At 34.4% G+C, this 24414-nt stretch overlaps 3 protein-coding genes and 2 pseudogenes across 6 annotated transcripts; 4 read left to right on the plus strand and 1 right to left on the minus strand.

Moving 5' to 3' along the window:
- The first annotated feature begins 688 nt into the window (after positions 1-688).
- On the plus strand, positions 689-1456 carry LOC145635563 (ferredoxin-2 pseudogene; annotated as a pseudogene).
- Positions 1457-1598: 142 nt separating this feature from the next.
- On the minus strand, positions 1599-7232 carry LOC145635561 (polygalacturonase QRT3-like). The gene is made up of 3 exons (XM_081686868.1): positions 6743-7232; positions 6407-6646; positions 1599-3023 (listed from the first exon to the last, which is right to left on the minus strand). The coding sequence occupies exons 1-3, from the start codon at positions 6980-6982 to the stop codon at positions 1977-1979; spliced, it is 1527 nt and encodes a 508-aa protein (XP_081542994.1). The 5' UTR covers positions 6983-7232; the 3' UTR covers positions 1599-1976.
- A 2432-nt stretch (positions 7233-9664) lies between these two features.
- Positions 9665-13329, plus strand: LOC145635564 (proteinaceous RNase P 1, chloroplastic/mitochondrial-like). Of its 3 annotated transcripts, XM_081686873.1 has the most exons (8): positions 9665-9777; positions 10411-11447; positions 11531-11620; positions 11718-11899; positions 12024-12144; positions 12360-12428; positions 12522-12660; positions 12739-13329. In XM_081686873.1, the coding sequence occupies exons 2-8, from the start codon at positions 10419-10421 to the stop codon at positions 12771-12773; spliced, it is 1665 nt and encodes a 554-aa protein (XP_081542999.1). In that variant the 5' UTR covers positions 9665-9777; positions 10411-10418; the 3' UTR covers positions 12774-13329. The 3 variants fall into 3 exon arrangements, with proteins under 3 accessions (XP_081542999.1, XP_081542997.1, XP_081542998.1); XM_081686871.1 differs by having other exon boundaries at positions 9670-11447; XM_081686872.1 differs by having other exon boundaries at positions 9670-11447; positions 12804-13329.
- Positions 13330-13467: 138 nt separating this feature from the next.
- On the plus strand, positions 13468-16489 carry LOC145635565 (protein ABIL3-like; annotated as a pseudogene). Its single transcript, XR_014113858.1, has 8 exons — positions 13468-14323; positions 14550-14632; positions 14713-14860; positions 14970-15072; positions 15181-15214; positions 15680-15837; positions 15926-15993; positions 16076-16489. The product of XR_014113858.1 is annotated as a protein ABIL3-like (transcript).
- A 2787-nt stretch (positions 16490-19276) lies between these two features.
- LOC145635566 (aspartate aminotransferase, cytoplasmic) lies at positions 19277-24084 on the plus strand. The gene is made up of 12 exons (XM_081686874.1): positions 19277-19465; positions 19926-19997; positions 20084-20145; positions 20247-20330; positions 21425-21524; positions 21650-21770; positions 21917-22080; positions 22172-22309; positions 22406-22527; positions 22795-22889; positions 23200-23320; positions 23686-24084. Exons 1-12 carry the CDS (start codon positions 19412-19414, stop codon positions 23768-23770), a joined length of 1218 nt encoding a protein of 405 aa, XP_081543000.1. The 5' UTR covers positions 19277-19411; the 3' UTR covers positions 23771-24084.
- The last annotated feature ends 330 nt before the right edge of the window (positions 24085-24414 follow it).

Consider the following 24414-nt stretch of genomic DNA (forward strand, 5'->3'; position numbering starts at 1 on the left):
TTAGTTTTCCACATCCTTATGTGCTTTAAAATTATTGTTTCATTTCCTTTTAGATAGTAACTTTTGGCCGTTTAAATCCCAAATCACCCCAATTTAATTCAGTTTCTCTCTGTATTACATCACATGGACTCTCTTGTAAGTTGTAATGAACATCCACATAATAACAAGTAAAGTATACCATATATAAGTGAAAAAACAAAAAAAATGTAGTAATACTAGTTGGTCTTGCATTTTATAAATTTATCAAACTTTTTTTTTCACCTTAACTATTTTACCTTAACTACCTATATTGGACCCTTGATATTTTGATATGAGTCACATGAATAGGACACTTGGACACTTCATTTTAGTTGAAAACCATTGAAAATTTTCACAAAAATAGTCGAGTCGTATACTTGAACATGTACTCGTGTTGGACATGGGTACTCGAGTTCGAGTAAACACAGGATATTGGAATGGGTAAAATCATTTTCTTTTTTTTTTTCCTTTATTTGTATTTTATTAAGTTTTTTTATGATTAGGAAAAAAAAAAAAAAACTTGTGGATCACCGATTATCATTTGCACACCTAAGTGAATAAAGTGATGGTGTGTGTATTGTATTAGAACAACGCGCAAGAGTGGGGTGCTTCTCTGCATAATGCCAAAGTGCCAATAATGAAAGTATGGTAGGCAGACTCCAATTTGAAACCTTAACCAACCACACACCAGATAATAAGTGAGTCAGCTTCCACGTCAACCCGCCATGTGGTGGATCTGTTAGCACCCATCCAAACTCTTTCTTATCAAGTCTTACAGACCTCACCTTTCTACTACTACATCCTTCAGCACAAGCCAACCTTTTCATTAATCCTGTGCCAAAATTAGTAGTAATGGCAGCAGCAGCAGCAACAACAATGGTAGCAGCTACGCTGGCACGAAAACAGCAAAATCCGCCAATGATGGCAGCACTCCCAACCAGCATTGGCCAGGCCGTGTTTGGGCTCAAGGCTGGTGCTCGTGGGGGAAGGATGACCGCGATGGCTGCCTATAAGGTTACCTTGATTACACCTTCAGGTACCCAGGAATTTCAGTGCGACGATGATGAGTACATCTTGGATGCTGCAGGAGGGAATGGGGTGGACTTGCCTTACTCATGCCGGGCAGGCGCGTGCTCCTCATGTGTCGGGAAGTTGACTTCTGGTAGTGTAGACCAATCAGATCAAAGCTTTTTGGATGATGGGCAGATGGCTGAAGGGTGGGTTCTCACTTGTGTTGCTTATCCTATTAGTGATGTCACTATTGAGACTCACAAAGAATCCGAGCTCACTGGTGTTTGATTTTTTGTACTGGTAAGTGAACAAACTTTAACTTACGAAACTTAGAAATCGATCAATTATTTTGAAATGGAGGGAGCTGTTGTTTTGACATGTTTCTACCTGATGATTGTTTTATGATACGGAGTAGTATTTTTAGTGATCCAATTTTTGTTAAAATCATTCTTGATCAAAATTTAGATCTAGTAGCATAATATTATTGGAACTCCTAGGATATAATATAGGACGGAATGATTTCTTTGAGATGCTTGAAAAATGTTTTTACTATGTTGCATTGCCTATACTTCCCAAGAAAATTAATGCTTTCATTTCAATACAATTTCTGCTCTGTTTTCTACATGATAAAGACGTTTCAAATGTGATTAAATGTTAATTAGAAGTAACTAAACAAGAAGTAAGGTTGCCTTAATCCTCACTTAAAATCCACTAGTGACAAAATTCTCCTTGCCTTGACTTCTTCCCATAGTTCTTCCATTTATGTGCATCTCTTTAAGTACAATTTTTTGTAAAGAGCTCAGAAAATACAATTTTATACTCTTGATCGCGCATAACGTTGACTCGTGATGTAGTGACCAAATCTAATGATACTTTATGTTTTGTACTAGACTATGGGAGCCTAATTGAACTGCTCAGGTACCACAGATAACAATTAGGTACTACAATCAACCTCCAAATCCTTGATCAACCATGACATAAACACTTGTAGGAGCAGCCACACTCGACTCGATAACCACTCGATTTTGTGACACATTACGCAAAGCGTAATTTGGGAAGGCATTCCCACTCGTACTTAGTGTATACTGCACATGTTTTATGAGATTTGGAAACAAAAGAATCCCATTAAAGTCTGCAGTGTAAGTGCTTCCATTCCCCTGAACTGCTGACTTTGCTATGGTAGCCTTAGCATTCATCCCTTTGACATTATTCCGATCAATTAGAATTTGATCAACATCTCCAAAGGGACCATCTAATTGTACAATGTCGATCCCATTTCCGGACCCTGCAAAGATGTTGTCGACGATATTGACACCATTTGCAACACCCTTGACAGACTTAAACTTAATGTATGCATCTCCTAGGAAGAAGTTGTTAGAAATAATAAGTTGTACTGGATCTTCTGCAACAATGCCGGTATAATCCAAGTACGAATTTACAATCCTTGTTTGGGTTAAACCAGCTAACTTCAAATAGATTCCGGTTCCTCCAAACCCGGTTGCCTTGTTATAGCAATGCACCCCGGACAGAAGGTTAGCCTGCCCTGATACTATGATCCCTGTATTAGCTGAAAATATTACAACATCATTCACAACGTTGTCGTTTCCCATAAGGGTAATTGCTGTGCCTGTGAAGTTTCTTTCACCCGGATCATTCCCGGCTGTGATATGCTGGCCTAAGTAGGAGCTTCGGATCAGAGTTTCGTGTCCACTCTCAACTCGAATGCCCTCGGACATAAAATGAACAATGTAACAATTATCTATGCTAACTCTAAGAGTATTTATAACAGCAATGCCACCGCCTTTATAGTTGCAATCTAACATAAGGTCTCTGAATGTTATGTACTCAAAGTTGTAGGATGAGCTGCTAAGGTTTTGATCTGTTGTAGAAGTTGTGTTTTCTTTACTGATTTGAGAAGGGGGTGATGCTGAAAGTTCAATAAGATATCGATCCGTTGCAAAATTGTCTGATGCTAATAGAGTTCCTCCATGCATCTGTTGAAGAAAATCATATGAAGTTGGTCAATAATAGTCAAATTCAAGTAGATATGTAATTAAAGATTCAATGTTTTTCCCCCCAATGTGAAAAGAAAATCAAGTGGATTATACATAAGAGGGGCAAATCCGTACATTTTGAGTGTCATGTTAGGTGAAAAAATTTCATACAAAGTACTCCGTAATTTATAGTAATATATTACATTTGTCATTTGATAAGCAACGATAAATCACTTATAGTGATCAAGCATTTTAGTAACTCTAATCTTAAAGTGATACGGAGTATAAAATGTCTAATCCAAAATTTAACCAAAGAAATCTTCTTGTAACTCTTAAGGTGATAACAAGGGCGACCAAGGAAGTTATAACCCCTAAAGAGGCTAGAGCAAATCCTAATTGAAAAATGAAAACGACCGAATTGTTGCTCTAATCTTGGAGTGATACATATTTTAGAGTACGAAGTATATAATATATAATTTAAAATTTAACTGAAGATACCTTCTTGTAACTTTTATGGCGATAACAAACTATACTACAGTTCCAATGAATCATCTAATAAAGCTCCTAAATCTAGACAAGAAAATTAGATCTCAAATGCCAAGATCATGAAATCCATGATCTCTATTTTAGCAATTAAACAAAATTAAAAGAAACCTAATATGCTTACAACGAAGCTTTATAAGCTACATGTTTCAATGCAATGAACACTTATAATTACTTCAAATATCAATGCATTCGATCATCTATAAAATAAAAAACTTTGAATGCATGCGTTACAACAAACTACTCATAAGATTTGGTAATAATTAGGTGATATTTGTGCCAATTAATAACAAGTTTGAATTACGCTAACTATTGAAAGATTGTTCAATATAGTTGTTCAACAGATATACTCTGCTCGAGGAATGAATTGCTTACTTTAGAAAAAGGAATTTACTTTCTATGACAAATTCAACATGGCATGTGTGAACCAACTTGATACTCCATGTATTTATTTTTCATCTTTCAAGCACCTTTATGTCTAGACAATCTAGTTATTTAAAAAGTATTCTTTTAACGTATATTTCATCTGTCTGAGGTTTATTGTTATACTCACATACTCCTTAAAATAATTCATGTCAAATAAAAATTATTATTAAAAAAATAAAAAATGAAACACTTTTTCTAATTATGTAATGTTATTTAATTATTTGAGAGCTTTATTTTTTAAAGCATGATCATATAATAATAGTAATTGACACATGATCATTACCTTAGTATTTGCAAGATGTTATCAAATCCCTAATGCACGAAATTGGGACAATGAGACATCTTATTCAAGATAATAGAACGAATAGTAATAAACTTGTGCATTCGAATAGTTTAACTAGGTGTCAATAAGATGAAATTAGGTTAATCAAGTCCAATCAGGTCTAATAATGTAAATTTAGCTAAATTCGGTCGGAAAAAAACATACACCTAACATTTTTATTGATGTAACACTATTCGGGTCTCCTAAATTCTATTATTTGAGCATCAAATCTAAATAATTTGATGTTACCCTTTGAAACATAAGGTGGAAGAAGACAAGGTCACTAGAAGAAACTTCAATTATAGAGAAAAGTGCACTTATAGTTCAACTACAACTCCTAGACTTTCATACTTCGTATTTTTTTAGTCCAGCCGTCGTTCACTGCAAGACTCATGGACTCAAGAATCTAACAACTCTATTTCCAAGCATGGTTTTCTAGAAACTACACTTGCTCCAATTTTTCTTGAAAAATGTTTTCAATATTATAAAAGATCCTTTGATTAATCTGTTAACTAAGTTTTAAATCTAAGTAGCTAAAAAAAGTCATCAATTTATTTTGTTTTTTATAATCAAATTAGTTTAGGGTAAATTAGTCTTTTCATATTTTTATCGAGATCTTAGGTTAAATTCTAAATCGTTTTTTAAAAAAATTGAAAAGGACGCAAAGGAACACTTTTATGCATATAAAAAAATAAAACAAAATAAATCATTGTCCTTTCCAACATATAGACATATTTTCTTGCTTCGCCCGTGATGCTAAAATTATGAGCACGATGCTTTACTTCTTGATTACTCCATGTACAATGAAGTTTTCACCACAACAAGTTAAGAGAGTATATTGTGATTATTTTGCGAGATCCAACAAAAAAAATTTCTCATCCATTTGCCAGCCTTATTGGGCTAAAAAAAAAACTCCGTATGAGAGTTTCTTAAGCAAATGAGACAAATAAAAAGAAATACTCCGTAAAACTTGTTGAATTCTTATACATAGTAACAATTTATAGTTTTCTTATCTTAAAACACCGCATAATCAAATTGTACATGTTTTCCACACCAAATTCTTTGACGTAAGAATTATTGCTAAGAAGATCAAGAAAATTAAGTTATTTTACCAAATGACCTCTTTAATTTCCTTAATTTATTCACATTTGACTGAAGCAGGTGAAGTAGAATAAATGAAACCATGAATAAATTGCGTCAGACCAAAAACATGAACAAGTAAAGAGCTCATTAAAGTCCAACAATTACTCTATCTTGCAAAGTCAGTAATAATTCCAACATTCAACTAACCCAAATAGTTGTCGTCAAATAATACATCATAGATTGATGGCTAGATTATTGCCGTCAAACTGAAGATTGTTCTAATTTGTGCGTTTTTATTACTCCTTATATCAAACTATCATAATTGTGATAATAACACCAAAAGATTATGAGTCATTTTCGTCACTAATATCTCCAAAATGTTAGGCTTTTTTGAAAAAAAACATACAATCAAAACAAAAACTAATACATTTCGTAAACATAGAACACGTAACTACTTCATATAGTAACCCCTTTGTCCAAAATTAAGTCCAATTTGATTGGATCACTACTTCATAATAGTAGTATAGATACATTATCTTTATGTATATATTCGTCAAAGCTTAGTAGCTCAACATTTTTACCAATAATTTTCGCTCCTGGCTTGTGTCCGATCCATCATTGAACATATAACCTCATTTTTCGAGAGTAAATTCAAGAATCTATCTATTGTCATTACACACTACTTTTTACCTTAGAAAAAAGTTGTTTCACTCACCAAAATATCTAAAACCTTCCCTAATAAATCTGTACCACTCCTTACTACAACAAAAGTAAATTAGTAGTACCACGTACTATATACGCTCCTTGATTTGACGACTCAATACAAAACATTTAATCAAATCCGAATTTAAATTAGCATTAGACATTTCCAAAAAAAAAACAACCATAAGACTACCTCCGTAATATATTATTTGTAACGATAAGACATAAAAAATGTTTAATCATTATAAATAATATAAAACGGAAATAATAGTACAGAATAATAAAGAAGTAAAAAAAATGAACGTACCACAATATTACCAATGTTGGTAGTAGGAAATTGGAGAGGACGACTAATTAAGTAAATCCCACCATCAAGATTAATTTGTACACCACCAAGATTACTAATCCCATCTATTAGCACACCATTGCTTATACTCTTACTAGCATCCGAAAGCGCCTTCATTAACGCTTCCGTACTATCACTCTTCCCCGTTGGATCTGCCCCATATGTCGACACGTGATAAACACGGGTGCTCCCTACCGAACCCTGCACCATCATTATCATTATCGTACCCCATTCAGTGCAACCGTTGTATATCATATCTTATGTAGCGCAACCAATTATTATTAAAGTAAAACTTACCGAGGAGGAGGGAGCGAGGGTAGGAGAAGGAGAGATTAATGAGGAAGGTGGTGAAGAAATAGAATCTTTAATACCCTGCATTCTTCTTCTAATATAATCATGATGATCATTTTTGTTGCGAAGATTATTATTGTTTGCCCCGTAAACTTCAATTAACATAAGATGACTGATTAATTCCATGATTACAAGACAATTAAGGAGTAGAAGGAGAGTTTTTGTTGTCATTAATGAAGCTTTCATTATCAAACTCTTTAGCTAGCTCTCCTCTACTATAAATTTGTGTGTTGTTGTTCAAAAGGAGAAGGAAGAAGCAAAGAGAAATAAGGTGAATGAAAAGCATAGGTTATAAATAAATATAGTTGTATATATAATATGGTTTTTGGGGGAGAAAAAAAAGGTGGGACATGGAAAGAAGAGGGGCTAACTAAAAATGAGACAATTAAGCAAAGAATATGGGATTAAGCTCTTTTTACTAATTGCTCATACATATAACACCTCACTAGTTAGTTTGTCAGTTTTGGTATTAAATTAATTCAATTATTAATTTGAATTGTATTGGGTGATTAAAAACCTATTTCTATTTCTCTTATTTTGTGTAGACTTTGCTTTGATGCATTAACTTCCTTGTTGCTTTTTTATGAAAAAACAATAAAAGTAGAGAAAACAGTTGCCCTTACTTACCAACTTCCAGCTTTATGGATCTAGTGCTTTACAAGTGGCGGGACTTATGTGGTGTTTATTTATGATAGATACTTGTATTAAAATTAAGGTTATTGGCAAATATAATTTTTTGTATGTCACCTGTTGTACCGTGCGGCAGAAGTTACTCGAATAACTTGGTCAGGGATTACTCGAATTGTTGGGGTTACTCAAGCTACTCTGTTAGGGGTTACTTAAATTAATCCTAACCGGGGTAGCCCCTCAAGTAACATCTGACCGAGTAACTCCTCGAGTATCCCCTGACTGAACCTTCGAGTAACCCCTAACCGAACTTCTTAAGTAACCCCGATCGAATTACTCGAGTAACCCGTGACTGAACTCCTTAAATAACTCCTAATCAAGTAACTCGAGTAACCCCTAACTGAGTAACCCCTGACCGTGTAACCCCTCGAGTAAATCTAACTGAGTAACTCGAGTAACCCTTGACCAAATAACTCGAGTAACCCCTCAAGTAACCATTGACCGAGTGAACCCTTCGAGTAACCCCTGTCCATAACCCTCAAGTAACCCCTGACCGAATAACTTGGGTAGCCCTTAACTGAAGAGCTCAGATAACCCATAAAAATAAAAAACAAAAAACAAAAAATAAAACTAAAAAAACTCAGTTAATCCCTGCCATACAGTATGACCTGTTGCACCAAAAAGTTATTGATTCGGGTGCGGATATATCCTACAACATACTCATACCCGTCTACAACTTATATACTCGTACTCGTAGTCTGTGAGATAATTACCTTTAATTTTAGACCTGATCTTATGCAACCCAAATTGGCCCAAAAATTGTTCAAGTTTAGGTCAGGTTTTAGGCCCAAATTTTAAGCTTGATCTGACCCAGCCAATTTTTGTTTTTTGTTGTGGGTTTTGGGCAGCTGTAATTTAATTTTAGCTACATAGTATAATTTTTGGTCAAGCACGATTTTTTTTTTTTCTTTTTTCTTTTTTTAAAAGTAAAATTCATGAAAGAGATTAGGTACGTTTTTTTACAAGACCATTCCCTAATCTATCAAGGAGTAAAAAAATAAGAAAATTTACTATCTAGAAACGGATCCATATCTTGATGAGTCGAAGTTGAATAGTCGAGAGAGGCAACATAATCTGCTGCCCGATCCCTTCCCAATAGATATGATGAAGTTAAATGGCTTGAAAAGCCTACTTTCTTCGTTCGTAATTAATGCATCATTTAACTTTTTTTCTAGTGAGAAAAAGGAAGAGAAAGAGAGGGGTAAAACCGTAAAAGTACAAAATTATCCATGTGATATAAACCTAAATAAAGAATCAAGCTTTAAAGTAAATATATATTGGGTATTTGTATTGTATACACAAATACGGAGTACTTGTTTTCTAAAATAGATATGGTGTAATATTTTAAAACTTTTTTAAAAGACAAATGATGCAATAAATGAAAGAACTACTATTTTTTGGGAGAAAAAAATGTCAAAATTAGAAAAATATTATGAAACGAATAGAGTATTTCGTATGACAATGAGTTGCACTCGATATTTAAACTGGACATAGATTGAAAAAAAAAAACGTAATTTAACACTTGGAAAATAGCCTTTCTTGTGGGAATACTGAGTTAAAGTAATTTTTTACAAGCTCGGCTATACAAATGATGTTACTAACAAGCTAGACAATTTTTTTTTTTTACCCAGATTCCCAAATTGTCACTAGAAGAGAATGAACCTCTAACCTCATGATTAGAAAGTGCATTCTATTCCACAAGACTAAACTTAGGATTTGTTCTCTTCAACTTGTTTAAGATACTTATTACATATTCCTTAATAAATTCAAACCAAATAAAAAACATTCATATTCGATCAGAACTTTTAATTATTCTTTATTTATTAAAATTATGAAGATTACATATTTGAAAAATTCATAATGCGACATATCTAACAAGATTCATTTTGATAATGTTTTTCTTTATAGATCAGTACTCGTATTAAAATAAGGTCAAAACTTTAGTCAAATTAATGAATTAGATCAAATCAGACCCGATTATAAAAAATCAGATCAAATCAGACCCGATAATAAAAATTCAAATCAAATAACCAAATCAGACCTTAATAAAAATCAAACCAAATAACCAGATCAGACCTTAATAAAATCAAACCAAATAACCATTTGAGATGAAGAGACAAGTCCTTAGCGTAGTAGAATAGGATAGTGAGTACTCGCATATTGAAACCGAAGAAGTATATGATAGAATACTACAATTACGAATGTCATCCCAAGCAGCAAGATGAGTTAACGGCCACAAATGGCTTCTTCCTTCAACACACTACAACGGCGGGAACTTCTCTCTCATACTCTCTGTAAGTCTTTCTCTACTTCCTCAATTCCCCAATCCCACCATTCTTTTGCATCTTCATCTCCCAAACATGCCCTTCCTCCATTCAAGTTATCTCCTTTCTTTTTGGTTAATGCTCCTGTGACTGTCATTAGCCCTGTTAATTCTAAATCTTCCTCTAGATTGGACTGTAATTCTTCAACTGAAACTGTAGATTTTAGAGATTTTAGTGATAATTTGGGTTCTGGGTATTCATCTTCTGTCCAAAAGGGTGAAAAAAATGGGGGAGGGTTTGTAGATTATGGCAAGAATAATAGGAATTCTGGTGGGAAATTGAATTTTAGGAAAAGAAGTGAAAATGGGTCTGAAATTTCTTCTGCTAAGAGGGGAAGTAGAAAGTGGGAGAGAAAAATGGAGGAGATTGTGGGAAAAGTTGCTATAAAAAGTAATGTGGAGGATGTTAAGGGAGATAATAGTGGTTTTGAAAAAAAGGGTCAAAAGGGTTCTGGGGTTTCTTCTAGAAGTGTTAGAGATGCTAATTCGATGTCGAAAGTTGTTAATAGGAGTGTAGATAGAGGTGCCATTAGAGATGGTGGTGATGCTCCTAAGGTAAAGAAAAAGGAGAAATTGTCTAAGAAGTGTATTGTTAATTCACCAGAGTTTCATATGAGGAATAGCTTGGACATGTGCTCCAAAAGGGGTGATGTCTTGGGTGCAATTTCGCTGTATGATTCGGCAGTTAAGCAAGGGATAAAGATGGGGCAGTACCATTATACTGTGCTCTTGTATCTGTGTTCTAGTGCTGCAATGGGGGTTGTTCGACCGGCTAAAAGTGGTAGTGGAAGTAGGAGTTTAGATGCAGTTCCCTCTCAAAAGTTAGATGGGACAAATGACTCTGGTGAGGAGGAAGACGATGATATAGATGATGAAGCTCGAGATAGAAAGGATCAAACTCAAAAGTTAGAAGTAAATGAGATTAGGGTAAGTGATGATGTAAGGAAGTTTGCCCGTAAAAAAGGGTTTGAAATTTATGAGAGAATGTGCTTGGATAAGGTGCAGATGAATGAGGCTGCTTTGACTTCAGTTGCTAGAATGGCAATGGGCGTGGGTGACGGAGACAAGGCTTTTGATATGGTAAAGGAGATGATTTCAATTGGGATAACCCCAAAATTGAGGTCTTATGGTCCTGCTTTATCTGTTTTCACCAGCAATGGAGATATTGAGAAAGCCTTTGCAGTTGAAAAACACATGTTGGAGAATGGAGTTTATCCAGAAGAGCCTGAACTGGAGGCCCTTCTTAGAGTAAGCATTGAAGCTGGTAAAGCTGACCGAGTGTATTATGTGTTGCATAAGCTTAGAACAGTGGTGAGGTATGTCTCACCTTCTACTGCAGATTTGATTGAAAAATGGTTTAATAGCAAACAAGCATCGAGAGTTGGGAAAAGAAAGTGGGATCATGATATGATTACTCAAACAATGGAAAATGTTGGTGGTGGGTGGCATGGGAAAGGATGGTTAGGTAGAGGAAAATGGAGTGTCTCACGAACTTCCATCGGAGTTGATGGTTTATGTAGATGTTGCGGGGAAAAGTTGGCCTTGATTGACCTTGATCCTGATGAAACAGAGAGGTTTGCTGAATCAGTTGCAGCTATAGCAGCAAAGAGAGAGAAGCATTCTAGCTTCCAAAAGTTTCAAGTATGGGACTCGTAGCAATTCTATATTTTTCCATTATGTAACGGTTTATTACACAGATTTTTGATTGGGAATGCTCCTTGCAGAGGTGGCTAGACTACTATGGTCCATTTGAGGCTGTAGTGGATGCAGCTAATGTCGGTCTCTTCAGTCAGAGAAACTTCCAACCTGGGAAGGCATGTATTATACCAACTTTTCCCCCGTTTGATTGAAATTCTATCTTCCTCCATCATTATAGATTATTTGCTCTGACCTAGGTTATGTTGCTTGCAGGTAAATGCTATTGTGAATGGGTTGCGCCAAATGCTTCCTTCTAGAAAGTGGCCACTCATCGTTCTGCACAATAGGCGAGTTACTGGAAGCAAGCTAGATAAACCTATGAATAAGGAATATGTTGAAAAATGGAAAAATGCTGATGCACTTTATGCGACACCAACTGGATCAAATGATGATTGGTGAGTTAGTTGTTTCTCATTAGGATAGTTTGTGTCTATGTCCTCTAGAAATTCTTTTTTGAGCAATTGACGTTCCACATTTTTACATGCTCTAAATTGGTGTTATTAATTACTGGTTTTGCAGGTACTGGTTGTATGCAGCTATAAAGTTTAAGTGTCTACTTGTGACTAATGACGAGATGAGAGACCATACATTCCAGCTCCTAGGAAATGACTTCTTTCCTAAATGGAAAGAAAGGCACCAGGTGATCAAAGCTTTGCAAACTCAAATGAACCTTTTTTAATCAAGACTGAAATCATTTTGTTACAAGACCTGAGGGATGCCTAAGTGATTAACTACTGTTCTACTACACCTCGCTTCAATTTATCGAGGAAATTTTATCCCATTTTTCTCTCAAGAAGGAAAAATACATATCTTTTAGTAGAGGTTTCATTGATTTTCTCTGTTTTCTGTTTGAAGGTTCGGTTTAGCTTCTCAGAAATTGGCCCTATTTTTCACATGCCACCACCATGTTCTGTTGTTATCCAGGTTAGAATCTTCTTAGAATCTATCTTTGCTGCAGATAATAAAACTTTTAGTCTAATATTTGTATTTATTGTTTTGAATTCTGGCTCTGAACAGGAATCAGGGAGCGGCCACTGGCATATTCCCATTGCTTCAGAGCACCAATATGAAGAGGATAGAACATGGTTGTGTGCCACACGCCCAAACTCTCATATCGGAAGCCAGAGTCACATAGTTGGAGCAAATTCAGCAGAAGGTAATCCTGGAACTTACTGAGACACGACTGCTGTTATTGTTTATCCTTTAAGGAGTTAATAAAACTGATTTTATTTAGATTCCAAAGAGGATATCAAAGACCAAAGGCAATAGAGTAGCTCAAATTCTTACTCTTCTCAACAGGTTAAAGCTCCATTAGCAGCTTTTTGTAAGAAGGTTACTGACATAGTAGTTCCTGTAAGTCACAGAGATCTCAGAAATACGCTATCAGGATCTTCATCATCAAAATAAGACCATCTCCCGTTCTTGAATGCTATAAAGGCTGCTAAGAATCGTGCTGGGTGTGATAGATTTTCAGATATGACATGATATAACCTAACATGATTACTCTTCACATTTTGGAAAACTGCTTACTCAAACTCAGCAATCTTATGCTCTTATGAAGCTAAAAGTTTTGCTGATGAATCTGGTATGGAGAAATATTACTTGTCCTTGCTCTCTGGTTTGGCAACCGCCAATTCCTGATGCTGTGCTAGATTGAAGCTTCTTACATTCTAGGTTATTGGCGAACACATGTTTTAGGATTGTGGAAATAGCATCTTAGTGTCATTACATGAGTTAGCTCAAGGAACTGTAAATTTCAGCAGCTGCTCTTCTTTTTCTATCAATATATATTGGAGAATCTTATTGGATTTCTCTCCAAAGTTTATACTACAAAGAATTTTTACATTGCATCTTCACAACTCTTGTACATTGAGGTCACTACACGTCCACACCATTGGGGTTGGTGAAGGACCAACACACATGGCCTCAGCCCGGCTAAAGCTCAGTCCAGATTTAAAACGGTATGCGTTGGTTACCATGCAGTGCGGTCCATGGGCTCAAGCTTATTTAATATAACAACCTAGACTAAGCCCACTTCCGGCCTGGGCTCAGCTGAGTAAGCTTTTCTTCTAGTAAAAAAATTCAAACCGTTGAAAATACTTCAAAATAATGAGCCTGAAATGGACCAGTCCATCCAAAACCTTATCTATTTCTTGCCTATGTTTTATTATCCTAGCCCATCCTCGCCTAGTCTGATCTAGTCTAGTCTGCATCCCACTTGACACTCGGACTGGTTTGTTACTTCATCTACTTGAACATACATATGTGCAGTGTAACACATAGAATGTTGTTAGTGAATATTTTTTTCAATTTCGATTTTTTAAGGAATATTTAAATGCTAAAATAATGATTAATTTACCTACTTTTCAAGTTATCATGACAAAGACAAGGTGAAAAAACACAAGTTCACGGGTGCTTCATATTATTTAGAATTATTTAGCATTAATGGTTAAAGAAGTGGATTTTTGGGGCCATGCGTTTTTTTGTTTACTTCTATGCATTTGTTGTATTGTTGTCACAAACTGCCAGATTAATCACGAGCCTATAGTTTCCTGTTAAACTTCCTTCCTATCACCAGAAAACACACGTCAATCATTTTTGAAAGATGAGAAAATATTAAAGGAATCATATAACAACAGTTTAATACTCCATACTACAGTTTTATATTTCTTCATAATATATTCTTCATCTTCTCTTGAAAACTGAGAGTGAAACTGTGAAAGAGAGATTGAGTAATAATGTTGGAGTTTGGCATTCATGCAAATGGCAATCTTGGGGCTAATTCTGAGGACTCTCTTCGATTCCTCAAGTCTCTTAAGGTATGATTTCGACCGGTGTTATTTATGTTTAGTTAATGTTAACTGTGTTTAATATTCGCATCTTACAGATAGCCCTTAGCGCTGCATATATTATTATATTTCTCAGGTGTTCTAGGCTTAATCTTCAGACAGTTTTCAGAATTTTGAGAGCTTATCATATTTTCATGTACATCACTGTTGTTTATGTTAGGCTAATTATTTGTCTAAATTCATCAAAACTGTGTAGGAGTTAAAGGAATTGAGGGCTCAGATCCATACTGCAGCTGATTATTGTGAGAAATCTTATAAAAATTCCGAGGATAAGGCAATGTGAGTCGTAGTTTTTCTCACTCATTTGCAGAAAGTTAAGGGGGTTGTGTATAATAATGCTAAGTTTTTGGTTAATGCAGAGTTTTGGAGAATACAAAAGAATACTTATGTAGAGCAGTTGTTACAGTTGTTGATCACCTAGGAAGTGTTTCTGCTAATCTTGATGGCTGCATCCAAAAAAGTGACCGCGTCAATGAAACTGAGCGACGAATTAATTGTCTAAAACATGTTAGTAATATGAAGGCTAAACTTTCTCTATAATTGCTGAAGTACTGATGTTATTGTCTTTTGTTATTTTTTTCTGTATTGTAAAATCGATTACTTTGTGATGGAACAGAAACTTGATTCATGTGATCAGTACAATCACAACTTCACCCTGACTAAGATACGGTGGACTAAGGATTTGCCAAGATATTACACTCGATATATCTCACCACCATGTATGTTGTGTGTGTGTGGCGTGTGTGTCTTTTTATAAATGTTTTCCGATTATGATTATGAGAAGAAACTGGAACTAATTATGTGAGGTTTATTTGCTTTTAAAACAGCTGATTCAAGTAAAGAATTGAGGTCGGATTTGAGGTACTCTTCTCGAGTCTTTTTTTATGTGGATTTTTGTAAGAAAAATTTGTGTACATGCTTTTATGCTTTGTTTAAGTGTTTGGTTGGAATTAGGAGGAAAATTATTTTCTATGAAAAATTGTTTTCACATATTCCTCTGTTTGATATGTAAAGGGAGGGAGGGTGGAATGTGATTCTTTGAGGTTGAAAATAGTTTTCCCAAGGGTGGGACGCGGGAGTGTTTTAGTTTTATGAAGCCACATTTTCCTCCCTACACCTTCTTCCTATTCTCATGCCCTTCATCCCCTCCCCATCTTTTTTTTCTACCTCAGTAATTGATCACAGGAATACGAAGATGAAAGTAGTATTATTCGGTTCAATTTACTCTTTGAGCGAACACAACCATTGGGTTCTAAATTGCTAGAATAGTTTTGGTAAACTGCATACTAGGATTGTACACTTTTATGAGATCTTGTGCTTATTTAGGGAACCTAATCAGCCAATCAATATCAAAGGAGTTCTTAGTGAGCCTGAATTCAAGACTATTGAAGAAATGCCACTTTTCATGTATACAAGCTTTAACAAGATTCGTCTAGGTACGAGTCCAAGGTCACCACTTGACATTGCACCCAAAGAAATCACTGGTAACACACTTCTGTTTTTAATTTGAATTCTGATTTCATGCTTCTTTGGTCTATGATCTAACACATTTATGCATCTCTTGTACATTAGTTATGCCCGTTCGTGAAGGATTCTCTGTTGCACCCAAGTTGATTCGGAATCCTTCTTTCCATTTCCAGGTGAATGTTACTTGTGGTTTCATAGTTCTTACAACAACATTTTCATAGAAAGCTGACCTTTGTTTACGGCTTGAAATTGTAGGATAATAGGAAATCCGGTGGGATCAGAAGACTACTACTGTCAATACAGAGGAAATCTGTGAAAGATGAAGAAATCAGATCAGTTCCTCGAAGAAGTAAAAGGGGGGCATCAAGATTGCTTAGGCTTAAACTTTAAGCTTCAATTCGAGTTTTCATTGTAAAATAGTGTCGTTTGTCTTTATGGAAATATACCGTTGTTTACATCAGTCACCCTGCTAAACACAGTCCCTGCAAGATTGTAAGCAGTTTGAACTCTCCAACGTCGCATAAACTCAGAAGCGGGCATGGAGGATGAACACTGCATAAACATGTAAATGATAAGACTGTACTTGTGGATAGATGCTATATATTAATATTATGCTTCAATGAATGTTGCTTTTGGGATGTTTCAAAGATTGTTCTAACATTTCCATTACATATTTTCTCCCCTTTGTTTATAACCCTTAAAATTCATGGGATGTGTAAGTTTGTATATTAACCAATTAAGTGCCTGTTGAGGTGTCAAAGAGACGAGCCATTACATTCTGTTTTAGGATTTTAGTATACTTTCTTATGTTGTTGGCTCTCTACACTTTTGACGTTGTCAATGACTTACGTCGATATGACAATGACTTTTAAATTACCTAGCATATTCAAGTAGGATCATCTTGTAAAACACCTAAATTTAACCGAAAAAATTTAGGTCCATCTCAAGGAATGAAACTCCCTTGATGTCACAACTTTTACATAGAGTAATGCTTTCTATGTCTAATCAAACGATAAGCTCACAATCAACCAACTAAAACTTATAAATGTTTCGAATCTAGTGATAGTGAGCATTCTTTGTCTTATCTCTTTGGAATAGAAAGCTCTATATAAAATCTTAAGCATTTTGCGATGGGAAATTTGGTATCACATGGGTAATGTTGGTTCATGGCTTCATGCACAGCACTACTCAAGAAAGAGAGCCACCGGTAATTGCCTAATTTGGATTTGCCATTTAAATTTTGTCATTTTGTAGAGCTTATGTTGTACTGTAATTGTTGAATATGACTGTAAACAAAATTACAAAACTACTCCCTAATATTTATTAATACTAAAACATAATTGTTCTAAAGCACGGGATATTTATTCATTGTTATGAATCTTTGAATATTTGCTTTCTTACAAAAATAAATGTAATATTGATCCTCTATTAAAAAAAAAAGGATTTTTAAATAATAAAAATTAAATGTAATAGGTTATTGTCAAAAAAAAAAAAAAAAAAAAAAAACCTTAAAGGATTGGGGTTTTCAAGTGTTGTGGTGAAATATTAGAAAAAGAAAAAAAAAATCTTGAATTATTATACACCTTTCAATAAAATAAATAAATAAAAAAAAAAAACATGATTCACTTTGTAGGAAAATAAATTCTTATATGTGGCTGGTCACGGCCATAATAGGGGTAACTTCGTTGGTTTAATTTTATAAGGGTTACTCGTTCAAGGCTATAAGGGTTACTTCGTCAAAATTATAATGGTAGGGGTTACTTCGTTAGTGTTATAAGGGCTCCTCAGTTAGTATTATATAATGGTTGCCCGATTAGTTTTACACGTGACGATTGTTATTAGATGAACTGTCATTATTAGTTGGTAAATAAACACCTTACTTAATTGTTATTGTATTTATCCACCTTTAAAAAGTAAACAAATTCAGGGGGAGGGAGATCGGCGCTGGTGGAGGTTAGATCTAGGTGCGGCCGACGCCGGAGGGTGGCAGTGGACCAGCGATGGCTGGATTGGGTTGGGTAGGGAATAGGGGTGAAAGTTCGGTTTGCGGTTTGGATTATAGCCAAAAACGAATCCAATCCGAATTAATTCGGTTTAAGAAATCTCAATCCGAATTATGATTCGATCCAATCCAATCCAAACCGAATTAATTCGGTTTTTCAAATTAGAATCCAATCCAAACCGAAATTTGTTCCCTTCTTTTGCAACATTCAAACCCGAAACTCGAACTTCACCTAGAAAATTCCTACAATCATTTCTTGTTAACTACTTTCTTTGTGAGAGAGTAAGATATTGATAAAGGAGAATTGAGAATTAGTTTTTTTTTTTTTTTTTTTTTTTTTATATATATATATTTTTTTATATGAAAGGGGGAAAGTGGTTGGATAATTTGAAAAAGAAAATGAGCTTAAATTATTGGGTTGAAATTCGGTTTGTAATTCGGTTTTCGGTTTTTTTAAACCCCAAACCGAATCCAATTCGTAATCAATATTTTTTTAATTTTTTCAATCCGATCCAATCCGAATTCAAAAAAATCCAAACCAAATTAGTAATTCGGTTTGGTTTTCGGTTCGGTTCGGTTTTGATCCGAATTACTTTCAGCCCTAGTAGGGAATGGGTTTTCTAAAATAAATAAATAAATAATAAATCACATTAAATTGCTAAACCAATAAAATTTTGAAACGTGTAAAGTATAACTTGGTTATTAAGCCACTTAACGGTTATAACTTGTTTTAGGCGGAAACCCCTTCAAAGTTTGTATTATTTTGAAATAATAAAAAAGTTGATTTGTTTTTAGCGAACCGCTCAAAATTTATATTATTTTTGACAATTTTCCCTATTATTTTTTTTTTCAAAAAAAAAAAAAAAAAAAGAAGGGTTTTTCTAAGCTATACGCCTAAGGTATTCGAGTTTCTAAGGTGTACCCATGCTTTTTAAAGTTTCTAAGTTGTGCCCCTCAACTCACTACCATTAATGAATGGTACCCTCCATGGGACTTCCACGTCACCTAAAGTTAACTATAAGTTTAATAGAAAGATGATAAAAGGTAAGAAAATGGTAGGAGAAAGAAATCTTAGCCACCGCAACCCTAATAATGAAAACTGAAGCCACGAAATTACACTCTCAAATAAATTTTAAACAACTAATAAGGATACATTTTAGTATTGATAAAGAGTTGAAGGGCACAACTTAGAAACTTGAAAAAACATGGATTCACCTTAGAAACTCGAATACCTCGGGGGTATAGCTTAAAAAAAAAAAAAAAAAAAATCGAATTGGGCAAAGCTTAACAGGTGGCCACGTCATCAAACAACAGTCAATTTTAAAAACATAGGAGTACAAAAATAAAAATAAATAAATAAACTGTTTCAGAAAAATAAAAATAAAAATAAATAAAAAGTAAAGAGTTTAAAAAAGAGCATGAAAGTTGTTGTCGACTCCATTTTCCTCTTCCCCAAGCCAAATTAGCCAGAGTGCGCCCACCGTTTATATTACAGTCACCTGATCATAACATTCCCTTTCTCTCTTACGTTTTCTCTCTCCTCTTTTCAACTTAATCTCTTCTACCATTCACAACAATCTTCTTCTTCAATGGATTCTGTCTTTGCTAATGTTGTTCAAGCCCCTGAAGATCCCATTTTAGGGGTATCATTTTTCTTTTCTTTTTTTTTTTTTTTTTTGATGATCAATTTTGTTCATTATTTTCATATTTTTGTTTTCTTGATAAATCATTGCTTTATACTTTGTTGATTAGCATTTCCTTGATATTTCTCCTTTTTTTTTTTTTTTATTTGGGTAATTGATATATATAACTCTTTATTTGAATCTAATAGTGAAATCATTGTAATTGATTGTAATGAAATAAAGTATATTTAATGCTTATAGTTTTCAAGATTGTTTCTTTTTTTAATTTTATTTTTCTGATGATGAATTTGGTGATGAGCTAGAATATTTGGTTAAGATGATTTTTCTGTGGAAAAAAAAAATGATCAATTCATGATTGTGTCATTTTAATAATCTAATGAAATCTATTCAATGTGTAGTTATCAAAAATTGATTATGGTGTTTTTTTTTTTTTTTTTTTTTTTTTGGTTAAAAAAAAAAGGTGACAGTTGCTTATAACAAGGATCCAAGTCCAGTAAAGCTGAATTTAGGAGTTGGTGCTTATCGAACTGAGGTACATTCATTTTACAACTAGTTCAATTATATTTTTAGTTTATGAATTTAATAATTTGAACTATTAATTGCTGGAATTGATGATAGGAAGGAAAGCCTCTTGTATTGAATGTAGTCAGAAAAGCTGAGCAATTGTTGGTTAATGATCCGTAAGTATTTTTGTTATCAAAGTCATGATTCGGCTTGTTTCGTATAACTAATCTTGTTTACTTTGTGGTATTGATTCATTTGCTTTTAATATGATTGTAAGGTCTCACTTGAAGGAGTATCTTCCGATTCTCGGGTTGTCTGACTTCAATAAGCTTTCTGCAAAGCTCATTTTGGGGGCTGATAGGTAACCCTTTGGAGTTTTCTTGTTGATAGTTGTTTCATTTTCGTGTGTATAATACTTTTTCCGACCATTGGTAAATTGGTAATGGTTAATTGGTTATGTATGTGATTTTGTGATGTTCGGCGAAAATTGTGATCTTTTCCTTATATTTATGTAGTACTCCATATGTCAGGATTCATTAGTCACTATGAGGATGTCCAAATAAAGTTGTTACAGTTTTTTTTTTCTACAGATTAATGATTTATGATTGGACGTCTAATATGCCACTACTTATATCAAGTAAAGAGATTTCTTTGTAATATATGTCATATCCTTGATTATGATTTATGAGGAGTTTAGAGTGTTCAGACAATGTGATAACTATTTCTAAACAGAGGGATTAATATTTTTTTTTTTAATTAATGAGAGGAGTGTGCAAATGAACAAACTATTCGTAAAATTAAGGCATACCTTGAATAATTAGGTGTTTAGAATGTGACAACTATTTGTGAATGGTAAGGTTAAGTTCTATCTTGCTTAACCAAAGATACACCTTCCTTGCTGTCATATGCTCATATCCTTTGTAATCATCATTAATAGACCTAGGCTTAACTTATGCTCTGGATAAGACTTCCTTAGCCTCATGGGCCCATATATGTTAGGTGTGCTGACTCCTAAATTAACTTCTTTCTTTTGAATGGAAATTTGATGGGTTGTTAATTACAATATCTGGTCAGACTACCCTTTTTTTTTTTTTTTTTTTTTAATCTAGATTTGTAATATAAAGTAGAAGTGACACAAAGACTACATGGGTTGGTTCATTGTATAGTCCTTGACTCCTTGTGTTCTTGCAATCTTGCTGCTAGCGCATGGTTTTAATGACACTGATTGATATTTGAGAGATTAATTTTCAAGGCCTTGAGATATTCTGTGTACTATTACTCTTTATTATGATGCTTATATTTCATTGCAACTCAGGGTTGTTTACCTTGAAGTTATGACTTTCTTTTGCTTTCTAAATGGTTAAAAAGTTGTTCCTTGTACTTCTTGAAGTTTATGGATCTAGTTATACCGCTTTTGCTTTCTCTTATGTTCCTAGTGATTATCGTTTCCTACAGCCCTGCTATATTGGAGAATAGGGTTGCTACTTCCCAGTGTTTGTCTGGTACTGGGTCACTTAGGGTTGGAACTGAATTCCTTGCAAGGCATTACCACCAAGTATGTTCTCATGGTTTGCTTCAACGTTTTGATAAGAAACTATGTACTTTTCTTGCAAAACAGGAAAACACAAAAGACTACATACTGATGGGATGATTAAAATTACTTGTGTAATTGATTTTCAGCGCACAATATACATTCCCCAGCCAACATGGGGAAATCACCCAAAAGTTTTCACTCTAGGAGGGCTTAGTGTAAAGAGTTACAGATATTATGACCCAGCAACGCGAGGTCTAGATTTACAAGGTAAGAATCCATTGTCTTGAGTTCATTCTACAATTTCTCATAATTCCTATCTTGTTTTGCTTTATTTTTGCATTACTCCAAGTCCCAACAAGTTATTCTGTTAATTAGAAGTAATTCATATAAATACTCTTTTTCCATTAAAACAGGTCTCTTAGAGGATCTAAATGCTGCTGAGTCAGGAGCAGTAGTGCTTTTCCATGCATGTGCTCATAATCCAACTGGTGTTGATCCTACCCTGGAACAATGGGAACAGATAAGACAGCTAGTAAGATCAAAAGCGCTGTTACCTTTCTTTGACAGTGCCTATCAGGTAATATCACTATTCTATATTTTAATTGTGGTAGTAGATTTGGGTGTAGGTTATGAAAATAATCTTTGACATGAGCTCTGATGTACTGCAGGGCTTTGCTAGTGGCAGTCTTGATGAAGATGCACAGTCTGTACGTATGTTTGTTGCTGATGGAGGTGAATGTTTCATAGCTCAAAGTTATGCAAAAAATATGGGTCTTTATGGGGAACGTGTTGGTGCTCTCAGCATTGTAAGTCATTGTATTACATTTAATGTTTTGCTGAAGTTGATGGATTATAAAGATAATGAATTACGAAGTATTACTTACTATGATTTCAATTGGTAGGTCTGCAAGACAGCAGATGTTGCAAGCAGGGTGGAAAGCCAACTGAAGCTTGTGGTTAGACCGATGTACTCCAATCCCCCTATTCATGGAGCATCTATTGTAGCCAAAGTACTCAAAGACAAGTACGTATTTTCATTTTATCGATAATTTGACAAGTGAAATTTGCTTAATCCAAATGAGCAAAATTAATAGCACAACTAGAAGTGGCCTGAAAACAACGACAAGTTTTTTTTCCCCTTGTGTATAATAGGTCCATCCTTGTACTAATTGGAATTTTTTTATATTGCTTTTCTGAAAGCTGCTCTGGCATTGAGCAAATAATTAAAAAGTATAAAGTTATCACGCTAAATTTGTTTTTGTTACTCAACATGGATGTTAATTTTCTTCAGGAATTTGTATGATGAATGGACTGTTGAGCTTAAGGGAATGGCTGATCGAATCATCAGCATGCGCCAGCAGCTCTTTGATGCAATAACTACTAGAGGTAAGGATTCTTGAGGAATGACTAGTGACTTATAGTAATACAGGCTTGTGTGCTGCCAGTGGTTCTCTTCTATCTAGTTCTTATTAGGAGCTGGCAACATAATCGTCAAGATTTTACAAATCTTTATTAATATGGCTTGACTGCAGATATCCTTGGTATATTAATCACAGCATGAACTATATTTTTCATCTCTTCATCTGAATGATGCGAATTGCATCAGTTGAGACAGATTAAACATAGCATTGTTCATTTTCCCAAATGTGAAGTGTCTTTCTGCAACATTATATCAATAATGTGATCTTTTTGACAGGTACACCTGGAGACTGGAGTCACATTATCAAACAGATTGGGATGTTTACTTTTACTGGCTTAAATGCTGAACAAGTTAGTTTCATGAGGCAAGAGTACCATATCTACATGACATCTGATGGGTAAGAACACATTTGTTTATTCAGTAGTTGGTATATCACAATCTGAATTATTCCTCATTCCTAGACACACATGCACACATATACCAGTGTAGCAGAGGGTGAGTGAAGGGGATTTATTGCTCCTCTGATGTTTCATTTCTGTAATGTCCATTCAGTTTACAAGCTCATGTTCTATAGTTAACTAATTGATAAACTTTCTAACAACTAACGAAAAAAAAAAGTTGGTTGGGAGGAATGAGATTCTTGAATATAGGCTATTTCATGCTCTAATTTAAGGGTGCAAAACTTGATTCTGACATAGTGACATAGGATTATTGTCTCTTATGTGTTATGACTTAGATTTTTTAAATATTGGTTACTCGCAGGAGGATAAGTATGGCCGGTTTGAGCTCTCGGACTGTTCCTCATCTTGCTGATGCTGTACATGCTGCTGTTACCCGGGTTGCCTAGAGTAAAACTCAAATTTTGCTGAACGGGCTGATGAGCTCACTTACTTTCCCTTTTCGAGAATCTCTATACACCACCTATTTTACTTGTTTGTTGTTTGTAATAAAATTTTCCTGGATTGGGAGCTTTACATGTACTAGGTTGAGCTCAATATTTTTGAAAAGTTGGCCTTTCCTGAATTTCAGATAATAAAACACTCCGTATAAGATGAGTGAAATTGTCTTCGAATAGATTTTCTACGGATGATCATTTTAGATAGTCATGTAAGTTACATAAACTCCTTATTGTCTTTCAATAATACAACAAAATTATTGTGACCACCAATTACCATTTATTAATACAACCATATTCTATTATGATATTCATTACATATTTGTTGCCACTACCAAACCACCACAACTAATCACTTAATTAGAAACAATGCTACCATTTTTTTGTCACTTTGTGTCAATAATCACATTGTAGAAATAAACCATGATAAAATAAACCATGCTAAAAAGAAAAATTGATAACAAACATACACTATGTAGATGGGATGGGTCAATCCCAAAACATGTATTCTTGAGCCCTTGTAACAAATTGGAGGCATAAGTCCCTTGAAACAGCATTTTCTTAAAGTTTTACTCGAACAAGAAAACTACCATAAG

This window comes from Chenopodium album, chromosome 6 (genome assembly GCF_948465745.1).
Source record: "Chenopodium album chromosome 6, dcCheAlbu1.1, whole genome shotgun sequence".
NCBI lineage: Eukaryota > Viridiplantae > Streptophyta > Magnoliopsida > Caryophyllales > Amaranthaceae > Chenopodium > Chenopodium album.

Excerpts from the sequence above, each read along its gene's own strand:
- LOC145635561 (XM_081686868.1), bottom strand. The coding sequence starts at position 6,982 with ATGAAAGCTTCATTAATGACAACAAAAACTCTCCTTCTACTCCTTAAT. Across the intron at positions 6,647-6,742 it reads CCCTCGCTCCCTCCTCCTCG|GGTTCGGTAGGGAGCACCCG; the intron begins GTAAGTTTTACT and ends ATGATGGTGCAG. Across the intron at positions 3,024-6,406 it reads CCAACATTGGTAATATTGTG|ATGCATGGAGGAACTCTATT; the intron begins GTACGTTCATTT and ends TTTCTTCAACAG.
- LOC145635564 (XM_081686871.1), top strand. The coding sequence starts at position 9,723 with ATGGCTTCTTCCTTCAACACACTACAACGGCGGGAACTTCTCTCTCAT. Across the intron at positions 11,448-11,530 it reads CTAGCTTCCAAAAGTTTCAA|AGGTGGCTAGACTACTATGG; the intron begins GTATGGGACTCG and ends TGCTCCTTGCAG. Across the intron at positions 11,900-12,023 it reads ACTGGATCAAATGATGATTG|GTACTGGTTGTATGCAGCTA; the intron begins GTGAGTTAGTTG and ends CTGGTTTTGCAG.
- LOC145635566 (XM_081686874.1), top strand. The coding sequence starts at position 19,412 with ATGGATTCTGTCTTTGCTAATGTTGTTCAAGCCCCTGAAGATCCCATT. Across the intron at positions 22,081-22,171 it reads TCTTTGACAGTGCCTATCAG|GGCTTTGCTAGTGGCAGTCT; the intron begins GTAATATCACTA and ends GATGTACTGCAG. Across the intron at positions 23,321-23,685 it reads ATCTACATGACATCTGATGG|GAGGATAAGTATGGCCGGTT; the intron begins GTAAGAACACAT and ends GGTTACTCGCAG.